Source organism: Bos mutus, chromosome 16 (genome assembly GCF_027580195.1).
Source record: "Bos mutus isolate GX-2022 chromosome 16, NWIPB_WYAK_1.1, whole genome shotgun sequence".
Lineage (NCBI taxonomy): Eukaryota > Metazoa > Chordata > Mammalia > Artiodactyla > Bovidae > Bos > Bos mutus.
Genome location: NC_091632.1, coordinates 66,388,466 through 66,412,774, shown reverse-complemented (window position 1 = coordinate 66,412,774; position 24,309 = coordinate 66,388,466). Strand labels below are relative to the sequence as shown.

Below are 24,309 nucleotides of genomic sequence, written 5' to 3'. Positions count from 1 at the left end.
GATGCTGGGAGGGATTGGGGGCAGGAGGAGAAGGGGACGTCAGAGGATGAGATGGCTGGATGGCATCACTGACTCGATGGACGTGAGTCTGAGTGAACTCCGGGAGTTTGTGATGGACAGGGAGGCCTGGCGTGCAGCGATTCATGGGGTCGCAAGGAGTCGGACACGACTGAGCGACTGAACTGAACTGAACTTCCATTATTGGCTTAAATGGTAAAGAATCTGCATGCAGTGCAGGATACTTGGGTTTGATCCCTGTGTCAGGAAGATACCCTGGAGAAGGGAATGGCAATGCACTCCAGTATTCTTGCCTGGAGAATCCCACGGACAGAGGAGGCTTGTGGGCTACAGTCCATGGGACGCAGAGAGTCAGACATGACTGAACGACTAACACACTAGAGTGCACACTCACACATGCTAACTGAACAGAGAGTTCAATGACCATTCATGACAAAAATATGTATTTTATATAATTTGTTTAGGAAAGTCACTAAACAAGCAAACAGCAGCAACAAAAATCCTGGGGAAGGAAAGACTCTGATTTTTGTATCTGCTACATTACACTATCTAAAATGCCCAGTTTTCAACAAAAAATATGACACATGCTAAGGAACAAGAAAGTATGGCTGATAAACAGTTGAGGGGAAGGGGTCATATAAGCTGGGCCAGTTAAAAGCCCATACATTAAACTTACTAGACAAAGACTTTAAATCAACTATTTAAACATGTTCAAAAAACGGAAGGAAACCATATCTAGAGAACCAAAGTATCAGAATGATGTCTGAGCAAATAGAAAAGATGATTATATGAGACAGAAATTATCGAAAAAGAAAAATTCACTAAAGGGACTCAACAGTAGATGCAAATGGGCAGAAAAAAAACAGTGAACTTAAAAACTGGTCAACTGAGATTAGTCTGCAGAATAGAAAGAAAAAAAATACAAAAATTAACCAGAACTTCAGGGACTTGTGGGATTCCCCATCAAGTATACAAATATGGCCATAACACTAGTCCCACGAGAAGAGAGAATGAAAGGAGCAAGAAAAATATTTAAAGAAATAATCATAAACCTCCTCAGATTTGATGAAAAACATAAATGTATACATCCAAGAAACTCAATTAACTTCAAGAAGGATAATTCAGAAAACTGTACACAATATTTCATAATCAAACTGCTGAAATTCCAACAAATTTATGAAAGCACCAAGAGAGAAATGATCCATCTATACAATGTATCTTCAATAAGATTAACAAGATTTCTCATCAGAAACCATACAGGCCAGATGATAGTGAGATGACATATTTAAAGCACAAAGGAAAAAAGAAAAGAATATGAACCAAAAATTCTCTTTCCAGTAAAACTATTCATAAAAAATGCAGGACAAATGAAGAAATTCCAAAGTAAACAAAAACCGAGACTATGATTTATAGACCTAATGACTTACAGACCTAATTTATAAGAAGTACTAAAGGAAGTCTTCAGACTGAAATGAAAGGACACTAGACAATAATTCTAGTCTATGTAGAGAAATAAAGAACACTTTTAAAAGTAACTACACAAACATAAATATTATTTAAATATTTTACTTATAATTCTTTTTCTTAATTAAAAAGAGAAATGCATAAAATAGTAATTATATATCTGTGTTAACAACATAATTTGAATGACAATAACAAGAGGGATAAAAACAAACAAACAATAAGCAGAAAGTTTGAGTATACTAATGAAATTAAGTTGGTATTAATTCAAGCTAGATTATTATAAGTTTAGAGGCAACTGTGATAACCTGGGAAACTACTAATAAAATAACAAATATAGTAAAAAGAATAACAAGAGGATTAAAATGGTATACTCAAAAACATCTATTTAACACAAAAGAATACATGAACAAAAGAGGCATAAGCCTTAGAAAACAAAGAGCAAAGTAATATTACAAAGTTAACTACCTTATCATAATTGCATTAAATGTAAATGGTTTAAATACAATAAAAAGTAGATTTGCAGAATGGAAAACCAAAACATAAATATGATTCAACTATATGCTTTCTACAATAGACAAGCTTAAGGAAACAAATAGTTTGAAAGTTAAAAAATAAAAAAAGACACATATTACATAAACTATAACCAACATATTCCCAACAATAAATAGGTCAAAGAGGAAATCACAAGCAAATTAGAAAATCCTGAGACAAATAAAAATGAACATATATCACACTCTATGAGTTTCAGATAAAACAACGCTTAAAGTGAAATATAGAACTATAATCATCTATATTAATAATGAAAAGTTTCCAATCAATAACCTAGTCTTCTACCTTCAAAAACTAGAAAAAAAGAGGAAACTCAATCCAAAGCATACTGAAATAAGTCAATTATTAAGATTAGACACAAATGAAATATAGAATTTAAAACAATCAGGAAAACCAGAAAGAACAAAAATTGTGTTTTTTTGTTTTTTTTTTTTTTAATGAACAGCATCTTTAACAAGTCTTCAGCTACACACACTAAGAAAAGAGGAGACAAAGACTCAAATTAGTAATACCAGGAGTGAAAGAGGGGACATTGCAACAGACCTTACAGACAAGAAAAGATGACAAGGGAATCCCTGAAAAATGTAGGCCAAAATTAGGTAATCCAGATCAATGGATCAATTTCTAGAAAGACACAAACTACTGAAACTGACTCAAGAAACAGATATCATCACCAACAGACTACCAGAGCTCATCAATGAATTCAATAATGTTGCAGGTTATAATATTAATATAGAGAAATCTGTTGCAGTTGAATACACTAACAATTTTAAAATGACAAAACTACCCAAATAACCTACAGATTCAGTTCTCAGTCACACAGTCGTGTCCAACTCTTTGCGACCCCATGGACTGCAGCACGCTAGGCTTCCCTGTCCATCACCAACTCCTGGAGTTTACTCAAATTCATGCCCATTGAGTCGGTGATGTCATCCAACCATCTCATCCTCTGTTTTCCCCATCTCCTCCTCCCTTCAATCTTTCCCAGCATCAGGGTTTTTTCAAATGAGTCAGCTCTTTGCATGAGGTGGCCAAAGTACTGGAGTTTCAACTTCAACATCAGTCTTTCCAATGAACATTCAGGACTGATTTCCTTTAGGATGGACTGGTTGGATCTCCTTGCAGTCCAAGGGGCTTTCAAGAGTCTTCTCCAATACCACAGTTCAAAAGCATCAATTCTTCAGTGCTCAACTTTCTTTATAGTCCATGATAGTCAACAAGAGTCCGAAATGCAGTACTTGGATGCAATCTCAAAAACGACAGAATGATCTCTGTTTGTTTCTAAGGCAAACCACTCAATATCATGGTAATCCAACTCTATGCTTCAACCAGTAATGCTGAAGAAGCTGAAATTGAATGGTCCTATGAAGACCTACAAGACCTTCTAGAACTAACACCCAAAAAAGATGTCCTTTTCATTATAGGGACCTGGAAGGCAAAAGTAGGAAGTCAAGAAACACCTGGAGTAACAGGCAAATTTGGCCTTGGAGTAAGGAATGAAGCAGGGCAAAGGCTAATAGAGTTCTGCCAAGAGAATGTACTGGTCATAAGCAAACACCCTCTTCCAACAACACAAGAGAAGACTCTACACATGGACATCACCAGATGGTCAACACCATAATCAGACTGATTATATTATTTGCAGCCAAAGATGAAGAAGCTCTATACAGTAGCAAAAACAAAACCGGGAGCTGACTGTGGCTCAGATCATGAACTCCTTATTGCCAAATTCAGACTGAAATGGAAGAAAGTGGGGAAAACCACTAGGCCATTCAGGTATGACCTAAATCAGATCCCTTATGATTATACAGTGGAAGTGAGAAACAGATTTAAGCAATTAGATCTGATAGACAGAGTGCCTGATGAACTATGGAATGAGGTTCATAACATTGTACAGGAGACAGGGAGCAAAACCATCCCCAAGAAAAAGAAATGCAAAAAAGCAAAATGGCTGTCTGGGGAGGCCTTACAAATAGCTGTGAAAAGAAGAGAAGTGAAAAGCAAAGGAGAAAAGGAAAGATATACCCATCTGAGTGCAGAGTTCCAAAGAACAGCAAGCAGAGATAAGAAAGCCTCCCTCAGTGATCAGTGCAAAGAAATAGAGGAAAACAATAGAATGGGAAAGACTAAAGATCTCTCCAAGAAAATTAGAGATACCAAGGGAACACTTCATGCGAAGATGGGCTCAATAAAGGACAGAAATGGTATGGACCTAACAGAAGCAGAAGATATTAAGAAGAGGTGGCAAGAATACACAGAAGAACTGTAAAAAGATCTCCATGACCCCCAAAAATCGTCACGACCCAAAAGATCTTCATGACTACAGATTCAATGCAATCCCAATCCCAAACAATCTACAGATTCAATGCAATACCAATGACTTTTTTCTTCATACAAACAAAATAATTCTAAAATTTGCAAGGAAACACAAAAGACTCCAAATAGCTAAAACATTATTGAGAAAGACCCAGATGTCTCATGCTCCCTGATTTCAAACCATACTATAAAGCTACAGTAATCAAAACAGTATGATATTGGCACAAAAACAGATGTAGATTAATGGATTAGAATAAAGAATGTAGTGAATACAGGCAATTACTCTATGAAAAAGGAGGGAAGGGCATAAAATAGGAAAAAGTCTCTTTAACAAATGGTGTTGGGAGAAGTGGACAACTACATGCAAAAGAATCAATCTGGACTACTATCACATTATGCACAAAAATAAATTCAAAATAGATTAAAAATTTAAATGTAAGACCTGAAAGCATATAACATCTAGAAGTAAGAATAGGTATGTTCTCTTTGACATTGGTCTTCATAATTTTTTTTTTTGATATGCATCCTTGGGTAGAGAAAACAAAGCAAAAATAAGCAAACAAGACTACATCAAACTAAAAAGCTTTTGCACAGGGAAGGAAACCATCATTAAAAGTAAAATGCCAAAACAACAAAATTCTGTAAAGCAATTATCCATCAATATAAAAATAAATTAAGAAAAAAAAGGAAAATGCCACCTAGTAAATAAGAAAAGATATCTGCAAATGATACATGTTAAGTGCTTAATATCAAAAATAAATAACTCATACAATTCCACAAATGAACAAATAACCCAGTTGAAAAATGCTCTAAGTAGACATTTTTACAAGGAAGATACACAAATGGCCAACAGCCAAATGAAAGATGATCAACATCATCAGGAAAATGCAAGTCAAAACCACAGTAAGATATTACACCATATTTGTCAAAGTAGCTATTATCAAAACACAACAAATAACAAATGTTGGCAAGGAAAAAAGGAAAACCCCCACTGGTGGGAATGTAAACTGGTGCAGCCACTATGGCAGAGTATGGTTATTCCCCCAAAATTTAAAAATAGAGCTACTGTATGATCCAGCAGTGTCATTTCTCAGTATCTATCCTAAGAAGTATAAACATTAATTAGAATAGATATATGCACCTCTTTTTCATTGTAGCATTATTATATTATAAATAACCAAATATGGAAGCAACCAAAATGTACATCAATAGATGAATGGATAAAGAAGATGAGGTATATATACACACATACACAAACAGAATATGGAGTATCACTCAGCCATAAGAAATAAAATCCTGTCATTTGCAAAAACAAGGATGAACTCTGAAGATATGAAATAAACCAGAAAGAGAATGGCAAGTAGTGTATGATTTTACTTAAATTTGAAATCTAAAAAACAAAACAAATGGACAAATATAATAGAACACAAATAGACTTACAGATGCAGTAAAAGGGGACGAGGAAGGAGGAGGAATTAAATAGGTGAGGGAGATTAAGAGGTACAAGCTTTCAGTTGCAAAGTAAATGAGTCACAGGTATGAAATGTACAGTGTGGGAAATATAGTGAATAACTGCATAATATCTTTGCATGGTGATATACGGTACTAGATTTATTGTTATGACCATTTAAAATACAAAATTTTTGAGTCACTAAGTTGAGTAACAGAAACTAACATAGTGTTATAGGTCTACGATATTTTAAAAACAAATTTATAGAAAAGAGATCAAATTTATGGTTAACAGAGAGGGAATAGAGTAGAGGGAAGGGGAAGGAGATGCAGACAGTCAAAAGGTCTGAACCTCCAGGTATAAGTAAGTACTAGTGATATAATATACAATATGATGAATTTAATTAACACTGCTGCATATCATTACGGAAGCTGTTAAGAGAGTAAATCTCAAGAGCTATCATAAGAAAACATTTTTTTCTATTTCTTAAGTTTTATACCTATATAAGTTGATGAATGTTCACCAAAACTATTGTAAAAATCACTTCATGATGTATGTAAATGAGATCACTGTGCTGTATTCCTTAAACTTAAATAGTGCTGTATGTCAATTATATCTTAGTAAAACTGGAAGAAACAAAATCAAATATAATAGTGAATGAAAAAAGAAGAAACAGATATTCTTAATATGGCTATAATAAAAAAGGAGATTTATTTAGTTTAAAAAAGTTATTTTCCACAAAGAAAATCCAGGATCCATGTCTTCACTGAATTCTTATAAGCATTTATTTTTTTCTTTTTTTTTAAATTTATTTATCTTAATTGGAGAAGAGAAACAATGGGGACTTCCCTGGTAGTCCAGTGGCTGAGGTGCCACATTCCCAATGCAAAGGGTCCTGGTTCTACCCCCAGTCGAGGAACTAGATCCCTGATACTGCAGCTGAAAGATTCCCCAAGTTACAACTAAGACCCAGTGCAGTCAAATAAATAAAGAGGAAAAATGTCAAGCCTTCACAAGCTCTTCCAAAAAATATAAAAGGTAAAAACACTTCACGTTGAGGTTTGACAGAAAACAACAGAATTCTGTAAAGCAATTATCCTTCAACAAAAAATAAATAAATTAAAAAAAAAAGCACTTCCCAAATAATTCTATGAAGTTATCTTACCCTGAGAACAAACCCAATAAAGACTATACAAGTAAAGAAAGTTACAGATCAATGTCTTACAAATATATATCTTCAAAAAAAAATACTATTAAACCAAATTCAACAACATAAATACAACACCACAAGCAACTGGGATTTCTCCCAGAGATTCAAGGCTCATTCTACATATGAAAACTAAATAATGCACAATCTGATAGAATAAAGGACAAAACACAAATGATTATCTCCTTAGACGTAGAAAAAGGCCTTTGTCAAATGCCAACATTTGCATTATAAAAACAGTAAACCCTGAAAAAGAGAGAAATTCTTCATATAAGAAAGGGATTTTAGAAAAATCCATAGCTAACATCATATTCGAAGGTACAAGACTACTTGTCTGCCATGTCCAATATCCACATTTGCCACTTGTAGTATATATTGTTCTGTAGGTAATTAACCAGGGCAATTAAGCAGGGAAAAGAAAGGGTTTCCAATTATCAAGGAAGAAGTAAAACAAATGTGTACCACGAGAAACATATGTTAAATGTGAAATTTCATAAATTATAAGAAGAAAATTCTCAGCATGGAAACAAATAAATAATGTATGCTTTTATTCATAAAATGGAATATTAATAAAGCATGCAAAATGAATGAATCAGACTTAAAAATTAAAAATACTCAAAAACAAATTTTACAGTTGCTTTCCAAGGTGAAATTTTACAGTTGTTTCCCAAGGTGAAGCAACTTTTATAAATTTTAACATGAAGATAATAGTATGTATTGTATTATTTAAGTATACTTATATACTCCAGTACTCTTGCCTGGAAAATCCCATGGACAGAGGAGCCTGGGAGACTATAGTCCATGGGGTCGCGAAGAGTCAGACATGACTGAGCGACTTCATTTTCACTTTTATGCATTGGAGAAGGAAATGGCAACCCACTCCAGTGTTCTTGCCTGGAAAATCCCAGGAACAGAGGAGCCTGGTGGGCTGCCATCTATGGAGTCGCACAGAGTCGGACATGACTGACGTGACTTACCAGCAGCAGCAGCATATACATATTAACTTAAGGTTGAAATAGTTAATATTTGACAATCTTTAGTCTATAAAACTGGCAATTATACAAGGTATAAAAAATCTCATGAGGTATAAAAATGACACAAGAATAATAAATGTGAATACAGAATGGGAGAGAGGGTTAAGAACCTTTTGATATTTCAAGGCCATAAATGACCATTACCTAGAAAACTCACTGGCATAACAACAATTTCTATTTTAGAAAGTTAGATGTTAATAAACATGCTAAAGTCAAATGAGGAGAAGGCAATGGCACCCCACTCCGGTACTCTTGACTGGAAAATCCCATGGACGGAGGAGCCTGGTAGGCTGCAGTCCATGGGGTTGCTAAGAGTTGGACACAACTGAGCAACTTCCCTTTCACTTTTCACTTTCATGCATTGGAGAAGGAAATGGCAACCCACTCCAGTGTTCTTGCCTGGAGAATCCCAAGGACGGGGGAGCCTGGTCGGCTGCCATCTATGGGGTCGCACAGAGTCGGACACGACTGAAGCAACTTAGCAAAGTCAAATGAATGGAAATAGCAACAAGTTATTAAGACTAGATCTGTCCTTGTGAACCAAAACAATTTTAGAATTAGAACTGGAAGTATAATTATCGGCACTGCTGCTAAGTCACTTCAGTCGTGTCCAACTCTGTGAGACCCCATAGACGGCAGCCCACCAGGTTCCCCCGTCCCTGGGATTCTCCAGGCAAGAACACTGGAGTGGGTTGCCATTTCCTTCTCCAATGCATGAAAGTGAAAAGTGAAAGTGAAGTCGCTCAGTCATGTCTGACCCTCAGCGACCCCATGGCCTGCAGCCTACCAGGCTCCTCCGTCCATGGGATTTTCCAGGCAAGAGTACTGGAGTGGGGTGCCATTGCCTTCTCCAAATGATTGGCACAGTTGCCTTTAAATAGAGATACCCACTCACGGGCTAAAAGAAAGATAATTACTGTGAATTTTTATTTAAAAAAAAAACCTAGTATGATATCATACTGAGAATCTTCACTTCTGAAAATAACAAAGCTTAAAGACTGAGCATTTTGACAATACCATTAATAGATTCACATATGTAAGAAAAAACCTGCCAATGTAATAGAACAAAAATAAATAAATCTGTGTCCATTCTACAAAGACTTAGATAACCTCCTTTCCTCATTTCTATCAAAAGTTCTAATTGAAATTAAAATTATGCATGATGGGGGTCAGATTAATTACCTAATTTCTATTTACTTCAGTGTGACACAAAAGAAAACATTGTACTCTGAATCCAACTATAAAAGCAAATCAGAAAAAATCTAGAACTTCAAAAATGATGGCTCTAGAACAGAGAGTCAAAGAAGCTTGCTCATTTATTTTTTTCATGCTCACAATGGTAAGGGCTTTATGCCAGAAAATTTAGAATGCATTTTGTGTTTCTATTATTGTTAATGTTGCTTTTAGGTAGTAGTAACAAAAAGATAAGAATATACTCCAGCTGTCATGGAACCATAAGAAAGAAAATAAAGATTTAAATAAAATATCATTGCAGACAACAATAACAAAAAAAAAAAGCATTCAATATAGAGTCAGATATGATTAATATATGTGTATTATACAATTACACAATATATACACTATAATAAAATTCCTTGATTGAGGAAAATTTGAAAATTCACCTCTAGAAGTGGTAGCTAAAATCAGTGAAAGGCAAGGTGTTATCCTGAACAAGTAACAGATGACTACAAAATATTCAAATTAATCATCAACCCCTAGAAGGTAAAAGTTTGAGCTGAATGAAGAAATAACCAATGGTTCAAGTGTTGTAAGACAGAAACTGCTTCACAAAATCAAGAAACAGAAAAAGGCCACTAATGAGTTGAGATAATCTAACAAGGATTCAGAATCCTCAAAAAATTTCAGTGTTAAATATTGGCAGTGAATAGATTTCAGGAAGACCAAAGAAAACTTATGTAAAAAGCCAAAAATCTCCAGAAAAATTTTGAAGAGGTAACAAATAAGGTCAATTCCCAAATGCTACCAAAATAATCTTTGGGGCCAAGTAATAGGTACCTCCCTTGATCAGAATGCCAGAGATCAGCCATGGTTAACAACCAAGAGAGGTGCAGAGTTAAGCAAAGAGGTGGTCAAAGAAAGAAAATGTGCTATCAAGTGTTACAGTAAGAGTTGGATTTCCACCTGTGCTTCAGGTATAGAAAGTTGAAACCATCACTTTAGATCAAACAACCAAAGTAAGCCAGATAAGCTCTAAAATCATTTCTTAAACCATCAGAAAGTAGAGAAGACAGAGAAATTTGAATAAATTCTAAAAAGTAAACAAGCCTTACACAGAAGAGTTGAGACCCACAGCTGTTCTCATCCCTAACAGAAAAGTGAGAGGTAGCAGAAATCAGTTATAGAATAAGAAGACAGCAGTCCCTACTAGCACCAGAGGGAGTCTACATCCATCCTAATTCTGTCATCAAACATCTGAAACCAGCGGTGAACTAAATTATATTACAGCTGAAATAAAGCTCAAATCCACATCAACTTCAAATAAGTTTGATGCTGCTCTCCTCCTTTCCTCCTCCCACCCACTGCCAACACACACACTCCAGAGGCCTAATAGAACCAGAAGTGCTCTTTTCTCTGGAGGTAACTATTATTCACCTAGCTTTCCTGATGGCTCAGATGGTAAAGAATCCGGCTGCAATGCAGGAGATACGGGTTCAGTACCTGGGTCGGGATGATTCCCTGGAGTAGGAAATGGTAACTCACTCCAGGATTCTTATCTGGAGAATTCCACAGACAGAGGAGCCTGGTGGGCTACAGTCCATGGGGTCACAAAGAGTCAGCTGACTGAACAACTAACACACACAAACACACTTCTATCTCTTTCATTCCCTTACACAAAATGTCTGGCACACAATAAAAACATTTTAAGACACATGAAACAGCAAGAAAACATTGTGCATCACAAAGAAAGGAAAAAAAAGTCAAGACATGGCTCAGATGTTCCATAAAATTCTAGTCGTTCAGTCGTGTCCTACTCTTTGTGATGCTGTGGACTATACAGTCCACGGAATTCTCCAGGCCAGAATACTGGAGTGGGTAGACTTTCCCTTCTCCAGAAGATCTTCCCAACTCAGGGGTCAAACCCAGGTCTCCCACATTGCAGGCAGATTCTTTACCAGCTGAGCCACAAGGGAAGACTCAGATGTTGGAATGATCCAAATATCTAAGACAAAAAATACCAAAAGATCTAGTGGAAATGGTGACAATATGTGTGAAAAGATGAGGGAATATGATGAGCAGACAGATGGAACCTACAAATGAGTTACCAAATGGAAATTCTAGAGATGAAAAGTTTGTTATTAAAAAATGAAGAATTTTCTAGATAAGCTTAAGAGCAGCCTAGATACAAACAAGAAATTAATAATCAGTGACTACTAAGACAAATCAATATATAGTATCCAAAGAGAAATGCTAAGAATAAAAAAGAGTATGTTAAAAAAAAAGCAAACAAAAACGTGCCCTACATCTGTGGAATACTATCCATGCTCTGACATAAACATAACTGAAGTCCTAGAGTAAGAGGAGAAAGAATGTGGAATGGAAAAAAAAGAAGAAAGAAAAGTTTAAAGAGATAATTATCAGAACTTCCAAAAGTAGTGAAAACATCAATTTACATAAGCAAGAATCTGAGCAAATCTCAACTAGGATGAATACTATGAAAACTACATCCAGGCAGTTTAATTAAACTATTAAAATCAAAGAGAAAATTTTCAGCAACAATAAAAAAATGGCATATACCCTACAAAGGAATATTAATATGAATGATGGCTGATAACTCATCAAAAATAATGAAGGCAGGAAGACAGTGAAACAACAATCTTTAAACTGCTAAAAAAAATTATAATTAACAATGTATAATTCTATATCCAGTGAAAATATCTTTCAAAAGTAAAAACAAATTAAAGACATTTTTCATAAAGCTGAGAGAATTTGTTCCCACTGGCCAAACTATAAACAATGAAGAAGGAAGTCCTTCAGGCTGAAAAGAAATAACACCAGATAGATGTCACGATTTGTAAAAAAAAAAAAAAAAAACAATGAAGAGTACCAGAGAGGACTAATCTTTGAACAGAGAAAGAACTTATTTTGTGGAGCTTACCTACACAAAATATAGCCATTTTAAACATACTGTACATCACTGTCCTAAATTAAAATTTTTTTCTTACTCACCCTAGGAAAATTTTTATTTTGAGCCAAAAATTGAATGTCGGCCAGGACCATTATTTTAAAATACTTAAATTTCACAAAGTCAATAAGAGTAATACCTAAATTATTATAACATTAATATTTATAATAGCAAACTTTCATTGGATAACAAACATAAACCAAGTATATATTATTTAAAAGTTTTACAGTTGCTTTGAAAACTATATCAAAAACATGTTATAGATGAACAAACAAATTAGGAAACTGGATTGAGAAGTTAAATTTTTTGCCAAAGTCACTTGACTTTTAAGAAGCAAAGCCAGATTCAAACCAAAAACAAGTACCTTGCTTCTCAGGCACTAATTATTATAGCAATAATAATTTCTATGTACAGAGTTCAATATCCGGTGCAAATTTGCATTTCCTCAAACCATGTTAAAGATTATATTATACTTTATGCTCATTCATTTTTCATATTATAACACATCATGAATGTGTTGCCAAGTCTTGACCAACAGACATTTCATTTTTCTTAATAATATACACTTTTCCATTGGAGACATAAATTATCATTTATTTTAATCCATTCTCTTTTGAAGTTTCTAACTGGTTCCAATTATTTGCTACCTTAAGTAATTCTACAATTAACATTTCATGTACATATTTAAAGCCTTACTTAATCATATTCTTGAGAGATATGTCCTGGAAGGAGAACACTTGGATGACACAGCTTTCATATTTTTACTTTTCATAGCTTGCCAGGTTATCGCAAACTCTTTCCAACACTAGTATTCTCTTTTTTATTCCCAAACTATATACAAAATGATAAGCACTGTTTGAATTTTAAATTCTCAGTCAGATGCTTCAATATTTTTGCTTTACCATTTCTGGCCAGGATATCATGCTAATAAAAATCTTCAATATGCCAGGATTATGAAAACATTTCCTTTTACTGTCCTCTACTATCTCATGATTATATATTTCACATTTAAATTTTAATTCATCTGCAGTTTTTATTTAATTATGATTGCAAGGTACACATTTAAATTATATTTTTATTTTTGTAACATAGTTGGCCACTTGTCCTAATAGCATTGCTAGATATCTCTTCCGCAATGCTCTGAAACTCCTTCATCCTTAATTAAACTCCTCTACAGCATTATATGGGCTTTCCTGGTGGCTCAGATGGTAAAGAGTCTTCCTGCAATGTGGGAGAGTCAGGTTCAATCCCTAGGTTAGAAAGATTCCCTGGAGAAGGGAATGGCCACCCATTCCAGTATTCTTGCCTGGAGAATTCTATGGACAGACGAGCCTGGCGGGTATAAACCAAAGGAGTCACAAAGAGTCAGACATGACTGAGCGACTAACACTTGTTTGTTTTTTTAATACCTTTATAGATCTTGTTCCTATAGTCTATTTCCATTCCATTTACCTGTCTCAATTCATCAATTTCTACATTTTTCTATTTCTTTACTTTTTACCTAATTAAAAACAAGAATTCTCTCAGAAAAATTTTAGATTTATCTCCAGCTAAACTAAAAGGAAAACTGGCTTTCCATACATAGCTGAAGTTAGAAATGTTATTGATAACCTTTGGGACAATAGTAGAAATAAAAATACTATTCCAACTCCAGAAAGAACAAGCAAGTGAATGAAGATACAATGCCTAGAAAACATGGAATGCAAGGGAAGTTGGCATTAGCATTAGGTGATCATCTTTTTCTTCCTTGTATATTTGCTTTCACAGCTACACAACGAAAGTTCCCTGATTCCTTAATGACCAGTTATCTTAAGAAAGTAATGTAGAGAAACCAACATTTAAAAGGAAATTAGAACTCTGTTGATAAGAGTTCAGAAATTACTCTGAAATACTTTGATTCATGAGATTTTTTACTTTTATATCCAAAATTTGCAGGGCTATTGTAGTTTATCACCACAGTGACTTTAGAGACTGTTTATAATTACATGTCTGTTACCACAGCTCCTCTTCATTTTCTGCCCAACTGAAGGAATTAAAATAAATATATGACTGGAACTAACGGTACTTAAAAAGGAACTGACACATTGGTTGATATGGAAGGTCTAAGCTGTTTCTATTTGTATATTTAAAAATCAGCCAGAGCAAATCAGATGACTGAGCACACACACTCACACACATCCCATTAATACAGATACAGAACCCAGGAAACAATATTCATATGGTCCATTGACTAATTTCCTAGAGGAGGCAAAGACAAGGCCCACAGCAACAGAAAGTGTCATTGGCACCCTACAATATTTTTCTAGAAAGTTATGCTAGTTGGAGATGAGACTCAAAGAAAAGGCTTTCTAGCAGCCAACACTCACGTGAAGCTGTCGCTTCCTGAGTACAGAAACAAGGAAACAAGGTAAGCCTAACCAGAGAAAGAAAGAAAAGCCATCTTGATTTCCTGTAGACCTTCGTTTGATATGCCTGCGATTGAGGCAGTGTCTGTTCCAAAGCAGAGACAGCCGGCCCGGTACTGCATGAGAGCACCTTTAATTCAGCTTACGGTAATCTCTTGCACAATTACCTCTCCTGAATGAAACCATCTTGGATGTAGACAAAAGTATGGAGGACAGTGACTTAATTTTTTGATTAAAAAAAGGAGCACGGGAGAGAAAGAAAATGATTTATAATAAGTCCGTGGGAACATTCTGTACCTATCTCTTTTCTGATTAGAGAGGTGGCATGGAGCCTGGCTCATTAGGCAGAAGTAATGAGCCAGTCTACCTGCCATCTCTAATTAGAGAAAAGATACAGTAGGTACAACCATACCTAGAAATTGATGGGAAAAAAGATAAAAATTATTTTTAAATATCTTTGCCTCCTGTAGCTCTCCAATGCCAAAACTTAAGGAGGAAAACTATATTAAAAACTAAGTAACACTGGAAATAAATGCTTTTCCAATTATGTGCTTTCTAATCAGAAGTCAAATTTCTTTTTTTGCAGTTTAAAAACAAACATCATATTCAGCCCACACTGTCCTTTGGAATCATTAATTCAGCATTTAGTATATTGAAATAGAATAGAAGCAAGTCATTTCAACCCCACAGTGCAGAATGGACAAATTTATGGCACTATCGAATACTTTGAGCAACATTTGGTGCAATAAAACACTTTTAGAAGTGCTAATGGGAATTAAATATTGAAATAAGGCTCACAAGATTTAATGTGTTATTAAGAATTTCTGCATGCAGAGTACTTTATAAAATTTCTCAATAATACTAATTACTCAAACCAAGTTTCTAAATATATAGGTTTCTTAAAATGCTACTTCTTTACAGAAGTTTAGCTTGATCTAAGAGAATATATAAATTAAAATAATAGAGTCATTTATAGACATTTTCCTTTGGATCTCTCAACAATTCTATGGAAAGTAATTGCTATGTCTACTTCACAATAAGAAAATAGATATTCAAAGAGGTTAATAATAGCTACCACTTATTAAAATTTACTATATGACAAGAAATATATTCTACATATACACTAACATATATAATTCTTATAATATCCCTATAAAATATTTATTAAAATATAAAATTTAACAGATTAGAAACTTTAAAGGAATATATCTTTAGATCAAAGGTAAACAAATGGATTGAATTCAACCCTAAATTTGTTTGGCACCAGAGCTTGGAAATTTAACCAGTGTTTTAGAGTGTATTTTGAATATTTAAATATCTATACACACATTTTCCCATAATTAAATAACTATATAAATCAGGTCATGGGGAAAAATTAACATTTTGCATTATTTCAAAGTTAATAATAACAACACCTATAAATATCTATGTGACAACTCCATGACCAGTTAGGTATTTACTGCAAACATTTGAAAAGATTTGAGTGCCTGCTATGTATAAATGATAGGACTGTATAACTATCAGAATTTAAATTTAGCAAGGTCATTGATTTCGGTGTTGACCATCTGGTAATGTCCACGTATAGAGTCTTCCCTTGTGTTGTTGTAAGAAGGTGTTTGCGATAACCAGTGCGTTCTCTTGGCAAAACTCTATTATTAGCCTTTGCCCTGCTTCATTCCTTACTCCAAGGCCAAATTTGCCTGTTACTCCAGGTGTTTCTTGACTTCCTACTTTTGCATTCCAATCCCCTATAATGAAAAGGGCATCTTTTTGGGGTGTTAGTTCTAGAAGGTCTTGTAGGTCTTCATAGAACTGTTCAACTTCAGCTTCTTCAGTGTTACTGGTTGGGGCATAGGCTTCGATTACTGTGATATTGAATGGTTTGCCTCGGAAACAAACAGAGATCATTCTGTCATTTTTGAGACTGCATCCAAGTACTGCATTTCAGACTCTTGTTGACCATGATGGCTACTCCATTTCTTCTAAGGGATTCCTGCCCACAGTAGTAGATATAATGGTCATCTGAGTTAAATTCACCCATTCCAGTCCATCTTAGTTCACTAATTCCTAGAATGTTGACATTCACTCTTGCCATCTCCTGTTTGACCACTTCCAATTTGCCTTAATTCAGGGACCTGATATTCCAGGTTCCTATGCAATATTGCTCTTTACAGCATCGGACCTTGCTTCTATCACCACTCCCATCCACAACTGGGTATTGTTTTTGCTTTGGCTCCATCCCTTCATTCTTTCTAGAGTTATTTCTCCACTGATCTCCAGTAGCATATTGGGCATCTACTGACCTGGGGAGTTTCCCTTTCAGTATGACACCACCCTTATGTCAGAAATGGCAAAGTAATTTTAGAATTTGTAATTAAGGAAATGGCAATTCACTCCAGCACTCTTGCCTGGAAAATGCCATGGACAGAGGAGCCTGACAGGCTACAGTCCATGGGGTTGCAAAGAGTTGGACACTACTGAGCAACTACACTAACTTCACTTATGTCAGAAAGTGAAGAGGAACTAAAAAGCCTGTTGATGAAAGTGAAAGAGGAGAGTGAAAAAGTTGGCTTAAAGCTCAACATTCAGAAAACTAAGATCATGGCATCTGGTCCCATCACTTCACGGCAGATAGATGGGGGAACAGTGGAAACACTGTCAGGCTTTATTTTGGGGGGCTCCAAAATCACTGCAGATGGTGACTGCAGCCATGAAATTAAAAGACGCTTACTCCATGGAAGGAAAGTTATGACCAACCTAGACAGCATATTGAAAAGCAAAGACATGACTTTGCCAACAAAGATCCGTCTAGTCAAGGCTATGTATGGATGTGAGAGTTGGACTGTGAAGAAAGCTGAGCACTGAAGAATTGATGCTTTTGAAGTGTGGTGTTGGAGAAGACTCTTGAGAGTCCCTTGGACTGCAAGGAGATCCAATCAGTCCATCCTAAAGGAGACCAGTCCTGGGTGTTCATCGGAAGGACTGGTGCTGAAGCTGAAACTCCAATACTTTGGCCACCTCATGTGAAGAGTTGACTCATTGGAAAAGACCCTGATGCTGGGAGGGATTGGGGGCAGGAGGAGAAGGGGACAACAAAAGATGAGGTGGTTGGATGGCATCACCAACTCGATGGACACGAGTTTGAGTGAACTCCGGGAGTTGGTGATAGACAGGGAGGCCTGGTGTGCTGTGATTCATGGAGTCGCAAAGAGTCAGACACGACTGAGCAACTGAACTGCACTGAACTGAAGGTCACTGAACTTAACGTCGATATAAAAATTGATGCTAATTTTATATAATAGAAATAAAACTAGAGAATAAAGTTCCAAAACAGTATTAAGTGAAACTGAATCTTTAAAAAAAAAAAGGACAAAAAAACACACAGGACTAAGTCCTACAAATATGAATGAGACCACTATACAGAAAACTAAAAACATTGCTGGGAGAAATTAAGGAATATATGCTGCTCGTGGATTGGAGGACTTGATATTCTCTATATATCTATTCTTGCAAAAATTGAGTTAAGGATTTAAACTCCCACAAAATTTTTGTGAAAATTGAAAAAACTCCTTTAAAATTCATATAATAACCAAGACAATCTTGAAAGATTTAAAAAAAATTGGAGAAATTAAATCCTTCTAGACAGTAAGACTCTTCTGAAGCTACAAAAATGAAAACTAAATGTTTTAACTATATGTATGGGCAAACAGATCACTGAAACAAAATAGGGAGCTCAGGAACTCACTTCTTCATGTAACAGGGATGTAATTTGTGACAAAGCTGCCATTGCAAAGTAGTGGAGAAGTGATGAAAATGTTTCAGGGTTAATTAAAATTCCAGGTGGGGAAAAAAATAGAATCTTGACTCCTACTTCATACTATACCCAAAAATCAATCCCAGATAGAATGTCAATCTAAATTTGAGAGGCAAAATAATATCACTTTTAAAATAAAGCACAGGAGAACATCTTTAGAGATTTTGGGTATTCTCCTACACTTTATACTTTCAGGGTTTGCAAAGATATTCTAAACATCACATAAAAAGTATTAAGTTTAAAATAAACATAAATTAGACTTCACTGAAATTAAGAACTTCTGTTGATCAAAGGAAACTGATAGTATAAGTTGTAATTCAGAAGGTTATATTTGAAGTCCATTTATCTCTCAAAGAATTCAAATTCAAAATATTGAATTCCTATAAGTTATAAAAAAGACAAGCCTTCCAACTAAAAATTAGCAGAAACTTATATAGGTAGTTCACAAAAGAGCATAACCACGGCCAAGAAGCACATGAAAATGTTCTCAATACCATCAATCATCAGAAAATGCACCATAAAGCCACCAGAATGGCAAACAACAATAATGTATGATATTATTAAGTGTTGGTAAGGACATGGAACACCAACATTCTCAAACATCTTTGGTTAAAATACCCACTTTGAAAAAGTAAAGAAGTATTTTCTAAAGCTTAAAGAAATAGCAGCACACTATAGAGATATATCTTATTGGTGCTTAGAAAAGAATTCATACACAAGAGTACTCACTTGCATGATTTAAAGCGCTTGAACATTCAAGAACAGCCAACACTAATTTATGCTGATAGAGGTCTCTACTGACACTATTCTTTGTTTCCCTTTAGAGTTGGTATTCACCAGGAGTGTGTGAAATCCAGGAAATGTTTGATAACTTTTTCTGGATGAGAATTATGCAAGTTTATATACAGATTAAAAATTCATAAAGCTATATCCGTTAATATTCATGTATTATGTTGCATGAATGTTTTTGCCTTGACTAAAATATAAGAGAATATTTTTTAATTTCTATAATGAAAAGTTCTGACTATCTAAAAGCTAGAAAAAATGTGTAACATAATATTATTAACATTAATGAGCTTTTACAAATAGATTTTCCAGAGTATAAATATGAATATACAATATCAATAAGGAATTCACAAATGACATGCAAATTATCCAGACATATGTGGGAAGCTACTTAATCTCACTAATGGCGAATAATTCTAAGGCAGGGTCCAAAAATACTTTCCGGTGAGAGGAACGGCAAAAATGAAAAAAAAAAAAAGGATTATTTGTCAGGTTAGTTAGTGTTTAAGACAAATAGTTACTTATATTTTTAAATAAGCCTGTAAATTTTCACAACCTTATGAGGTAATGAGGTAATCTGTCGTTATGCTTTAGGGCAATCATTCCCATATGTATTAAAATATAAAATGACCATTTCAATCTAACTTCTATCAACTTAGGTTAGCAAAATAATTATAATTAACAACAGCATTGCATATTAATATAGTTTCGTATACACAAGACCCAGTTATTCATTCATTCATTCAACAAATATGGAACAACTACTGAGTACCAGATGCTGGAAAAACAGTACTGTTTTCTATGACACAGCCTCATTTGATCCTCACCATGAAACTGTAATATCATCACCATCATGATTTTAAATTCAAGATAACTATAGTTTAGAGACATAAAGTTATTTCAAGTCACATGGCTAGTAAGCAGAGAGATGGGACTTGAAAACTGACACCAAAGGAAAAGGTCTTAAGGAACTGCACAGACAATTGCTCAAATGCAATATATATGTGTATGCATAATAGATATAGACACAAATACAATATATAAATACATACATATATATTTTGTGTTTTTGTTCAGATAACTGCTAATAATTTTGAAATAGCAGACGTAATCTACATGTTCATTAATAAGATTGTGTTTAAAAAGTTTTGGTTACATCTATACAACTGTGCACAATGCAGTCATTTTAAATGAGAAGGCATATTAACTTGTTTCTCATAACATTTGGAGGGGAAGTATTTATTTTTAGAGGGCTCAGAGAAAGCATATGTATGATAATTTCATTTTTGGAAAATTATTATATTTATAACCATATCTCTAGCTATATGTACAAAAATGGTGGAAGGTTATAACAAAATTAACTATCTCTATCTATAAAGGTCAAAATAAGGAAAATCCTTCCTATTTTGTAGAGTTTAATGCTGTTTAGTTTTTCTTATAATGATCATTCACTGTTTAATAATATAAAGCAATTAATATTCCCATTTTTAAGTATAGGCAATTTTGTAGACCAGTGTGCTAGTTACTACAAGAGAATTCTAAATTCAGCTTCTGTTCTTTTCAGGATATGCTACTATCTTCTTAAAACTATCTACTCCACCGTACAAAAGAATGAAATAATGTCACTTGCAGCAACGTCAGTGCAACTAGAGTATCTGAAGTAATCAGAGAAAGACAAATGCCATAAAATATCACGTATACGTGGGATCTAAAATTTAACACAAATGAACCTATCTATGAAACAGAAACAAAATCAGAAACACAGAAAACAGACTGTGGTTGCCAAGCGGGAGGGGAACAGGACAGAGGTGGATTGGGAATCTAGGGTTAGCAGATGCAAACTGGTATATATAGAATGGATAAATGACAAGATTCTACTGTATAGCAAAGGGAAAGATATTCAATATCCTATGATAACCATAATGGAAAAATATGAAAAAGAATGAATATATATATGTAACTGAGTCACTCTGCTGTAGAACAGAAATTAATACAAGACTGTAACTCAACTTTACTTCGATAAAAATACATTTTAAAAATATAGTTTATTACATATTGTTCTTACTTTGAAAAAATAATGATAAAGACATTTTAAAGATTCTCTGATATAGTGGGTTAAATAATGGCCTCCAACAAGTAAGACTACCTGCAATTGTGACTTTATTTGGAAAGAAAATCTTTGCAGATGTAATTAAGGATGTCAAGATGAGAAAATACTGGATTAGGCTGGGACCTAAATCTGATCACAAGTGTCTTTAAAAGAGACGAGAAGGGGAGAAGGCCAGGTGAAGATGGAGGCAAAGACTGAAGTTATATATTAATAGCTACAAGCCAAGGAACACTAAGTATTGCTAGAAGCCACCAGAAAGAGAGAGGCATGAAATGAACTCCCCCTCAGAACTTCCAGAAGAGGCCAACACTGAGCCCTTGATTTCAGATTTCTACGCTCCAGAATCACAGGGGGATGAAATCTGCTTTATTAAACTGTCACCCAATTGGTGCTACTGTATTACAGAAGCCCTAGGAAACAAATACACCTGGGTATTTTAAAATATTTTTGACACATTTTTCAAGGAACAATGTAATTAAATAAAACAAATAATTTTCTGAAATCTAAACTCACCATTTAAGCTCTGTCCTATTTGCATGGTACCAGAGGCAAAATCTGTAATTGAACCACTTAGAGTTCTTGCATCAAAAGCTGCATTATCCTTTTCCAAACCATTGATGAAGAAACTGATTTTTGTCTGGTGTACCTGTAAGAAATTATCACCATTATTAATTGCATAATCTTTTATTTTATAATAACTGCCGTTAGCAAGCTTTCTCAAGTTAACTTCCCACTTCTCCACTTCCTTCCGTTGGAAACACTAGGAATTTATTTTAATGGTCAAATGGTATATATTGTGTTTTTATATCTAGACATAAACCTAGATATAATAATTCTGTGCTGGATCATACATACCAGGGTATTCAAAGGTTTGCTTAACTGTTTGTCCCATATATTTCACAGCTCTGTCTTCCATGCCTTCATAAGTTGTTCTGGAGACACTGCTTCTTTAGCTACTAGTTAAATTTGTTACAGTCATATTTGGAAATAAACAGAAATGAATGCAAAAGGCAAAAATATTCAAAACCAGATACACTAGAAATGTATTACATATGAATATAATTCAATTTAGGTTGCTAACACAAAGACTCCTTATAAACATTTATTTTCTTGGATGTTGGTATCCAGTTGGTAATTTTCACCTGCACTTCTCCATGCTGCTGCTGCTGCTGCTACTGCTAAGTCGCTTCAGTCGTGTCCGACTCTGTGCGACCCCAGAGACGGCAGCCCACCAGGCTCCCCCATCCCTGGGATTCTCCTGGCAAGAACACTGGAGTGGGTTGCCATTTCCTTCTCCAGTGCATGAAAGTGAAAAGTGAAAGTGAAGTCGCTCAGTCGTGTCCCATGTCCGACTCTTCGCGACCCCATGGACTGCAGCCTACCAGGCTCCTCTGTCCATGGGAGTTTCCAGGCAAGAGTACTGGAGTGGGTAGCCATTGCCTTCTCCATACAGAATAGCAAAAATCTGCTGACCATAGTCTAGGCTAATTAATCAGGTACCCTAACAACCCTCTACACCAGAAGTCAACAAGCTTTTTCTGTAAATAGATAAATATTTTTTATTTGAATACCAAATGATTTGATTTTGTGGTCTAAATGGCTCAGGTCACAACTGTTCAACTCTGCTGTAATAGGAAAGCAGCCACAAACAATATATATATAAATGGGCACAAATGTGTTCCAGCAAAACTTTTATAAAAATACGTGGCCAGCCACGTTTGTACCACGAGCTATAATTTGACTACCCCTGGATTATATCATAAAAAGTTACGCAGATTACTTCATTGAGAGAAACGTAATATCTTGTAGTTGAAGGTTAGATGCTAACATCTTAAATAAAAATATCAAAATGAAAGTATATTAAAACAGCCTTTCAAAAATTAATGAAAATAAACAACCACCCTCCAATATTTTTAAATCATGTGAATAATTGCCTTAGGAACTCTTTTCAAAGTCCCCATCTTTAAAAAAAAATTACACACACACACTATTGGCAACTATAAAAATTTCTTGGCAATATCAATATATCAGTTCATCAAAAACTTATTCAGTTTGGCTTTTTTCCTCTCTATCCAACCTGCTTTCATTTAAAACCATATTTTTTCCTAAATGCATCAACCCTGTGTTCCATTTGACTTAATTATAAAACAAAGCGTTAACATAAAGACCAAAAATCACACACTAGCTCCTCACGGACCTGGATATATACCCTTCTGCTCTTTTTTTTTTTTTTTGCATGCCATTTTTTACAGCCTGTTACTGTCATTTGGTGTTTGACTGTTATCATTATAAAAGATACAGGCTTTTCTACTTTGTTATTTGTAGCATTATCTCATGTTTTACAACATCTCTGCGCAACATGCAGGCACATGAAATATAACTCGTGGAAAGTTCTCGAAGGTATTAATGCATAAAAAAGAATGTGGTTCCATCTCTACTGTCTTTACCCAGCCAAAAGCTGATGAACAGCCAATTTTCCTTTATCACATTAGCGCAGCCATGAGGGAAACACATTTGTTCTAGTCAGCTCCACTAAAGATACTATTACCAATCTAACATATACATGTTTTATATCAGCAGTATTCTCAGAGCATGAGAGAGCCAACAATATATTAACACTAGCATGACAGTTTATTTAAGAAAAGAAAATTGTCTCTGTAGAGGGACAGAAGTTAGAAATGTATGGCTAAAGCTCAGTGTCACTGGTCTAATAAAGGTAATAATTCTTTGGCTTTCTTTATAGCAGGTAACACTCCTGTGACAGTTCTGTCATATCATTCAAATAAAAATGTTGTCTTTTACAAGTTTAAGTGCACCTTTATTTTGAGTCAGATGGAAAGCATGCTTTTGATTTTCTGTATTCACTGTATTATATCTGTAGTCAAGAGTTCGGGACCTTCTTTTCTCTTTTTTTTTTTTTTTTATCAACTCATCACATATTTACTTAATAGAAGGATTCAGTGTCACTTGCAGTGAATTCCAGAAGAATGTTTTCACTTTCTTGGTACTTAA

The 24,309-nt window shown here is 34.7% G+C and overlaps 1 protein-coding gene across 1 annotated transcript in view; it reads right to left on the bottom strand.

Annotated features, from left to right (window-relative positions):
- The window catches only part of USH2A (usherin), a 928,983-nt gene that overhangs the window by 841,638 nt on the left and 63,036 nt on the right, over positions 1 to 24,309 (bottom strand). The window contains exon 3 of the mRNA XM_014481290.2: positions 21,811 to 21,943. Coding sequence (XP_014336776.2) covers positions 21,811 to 21,943 — 133 coding nt within the window. The remainder of the gene's footprint in view (positions 1 to 21,810; positions 21,944 to 24,309) is intronic.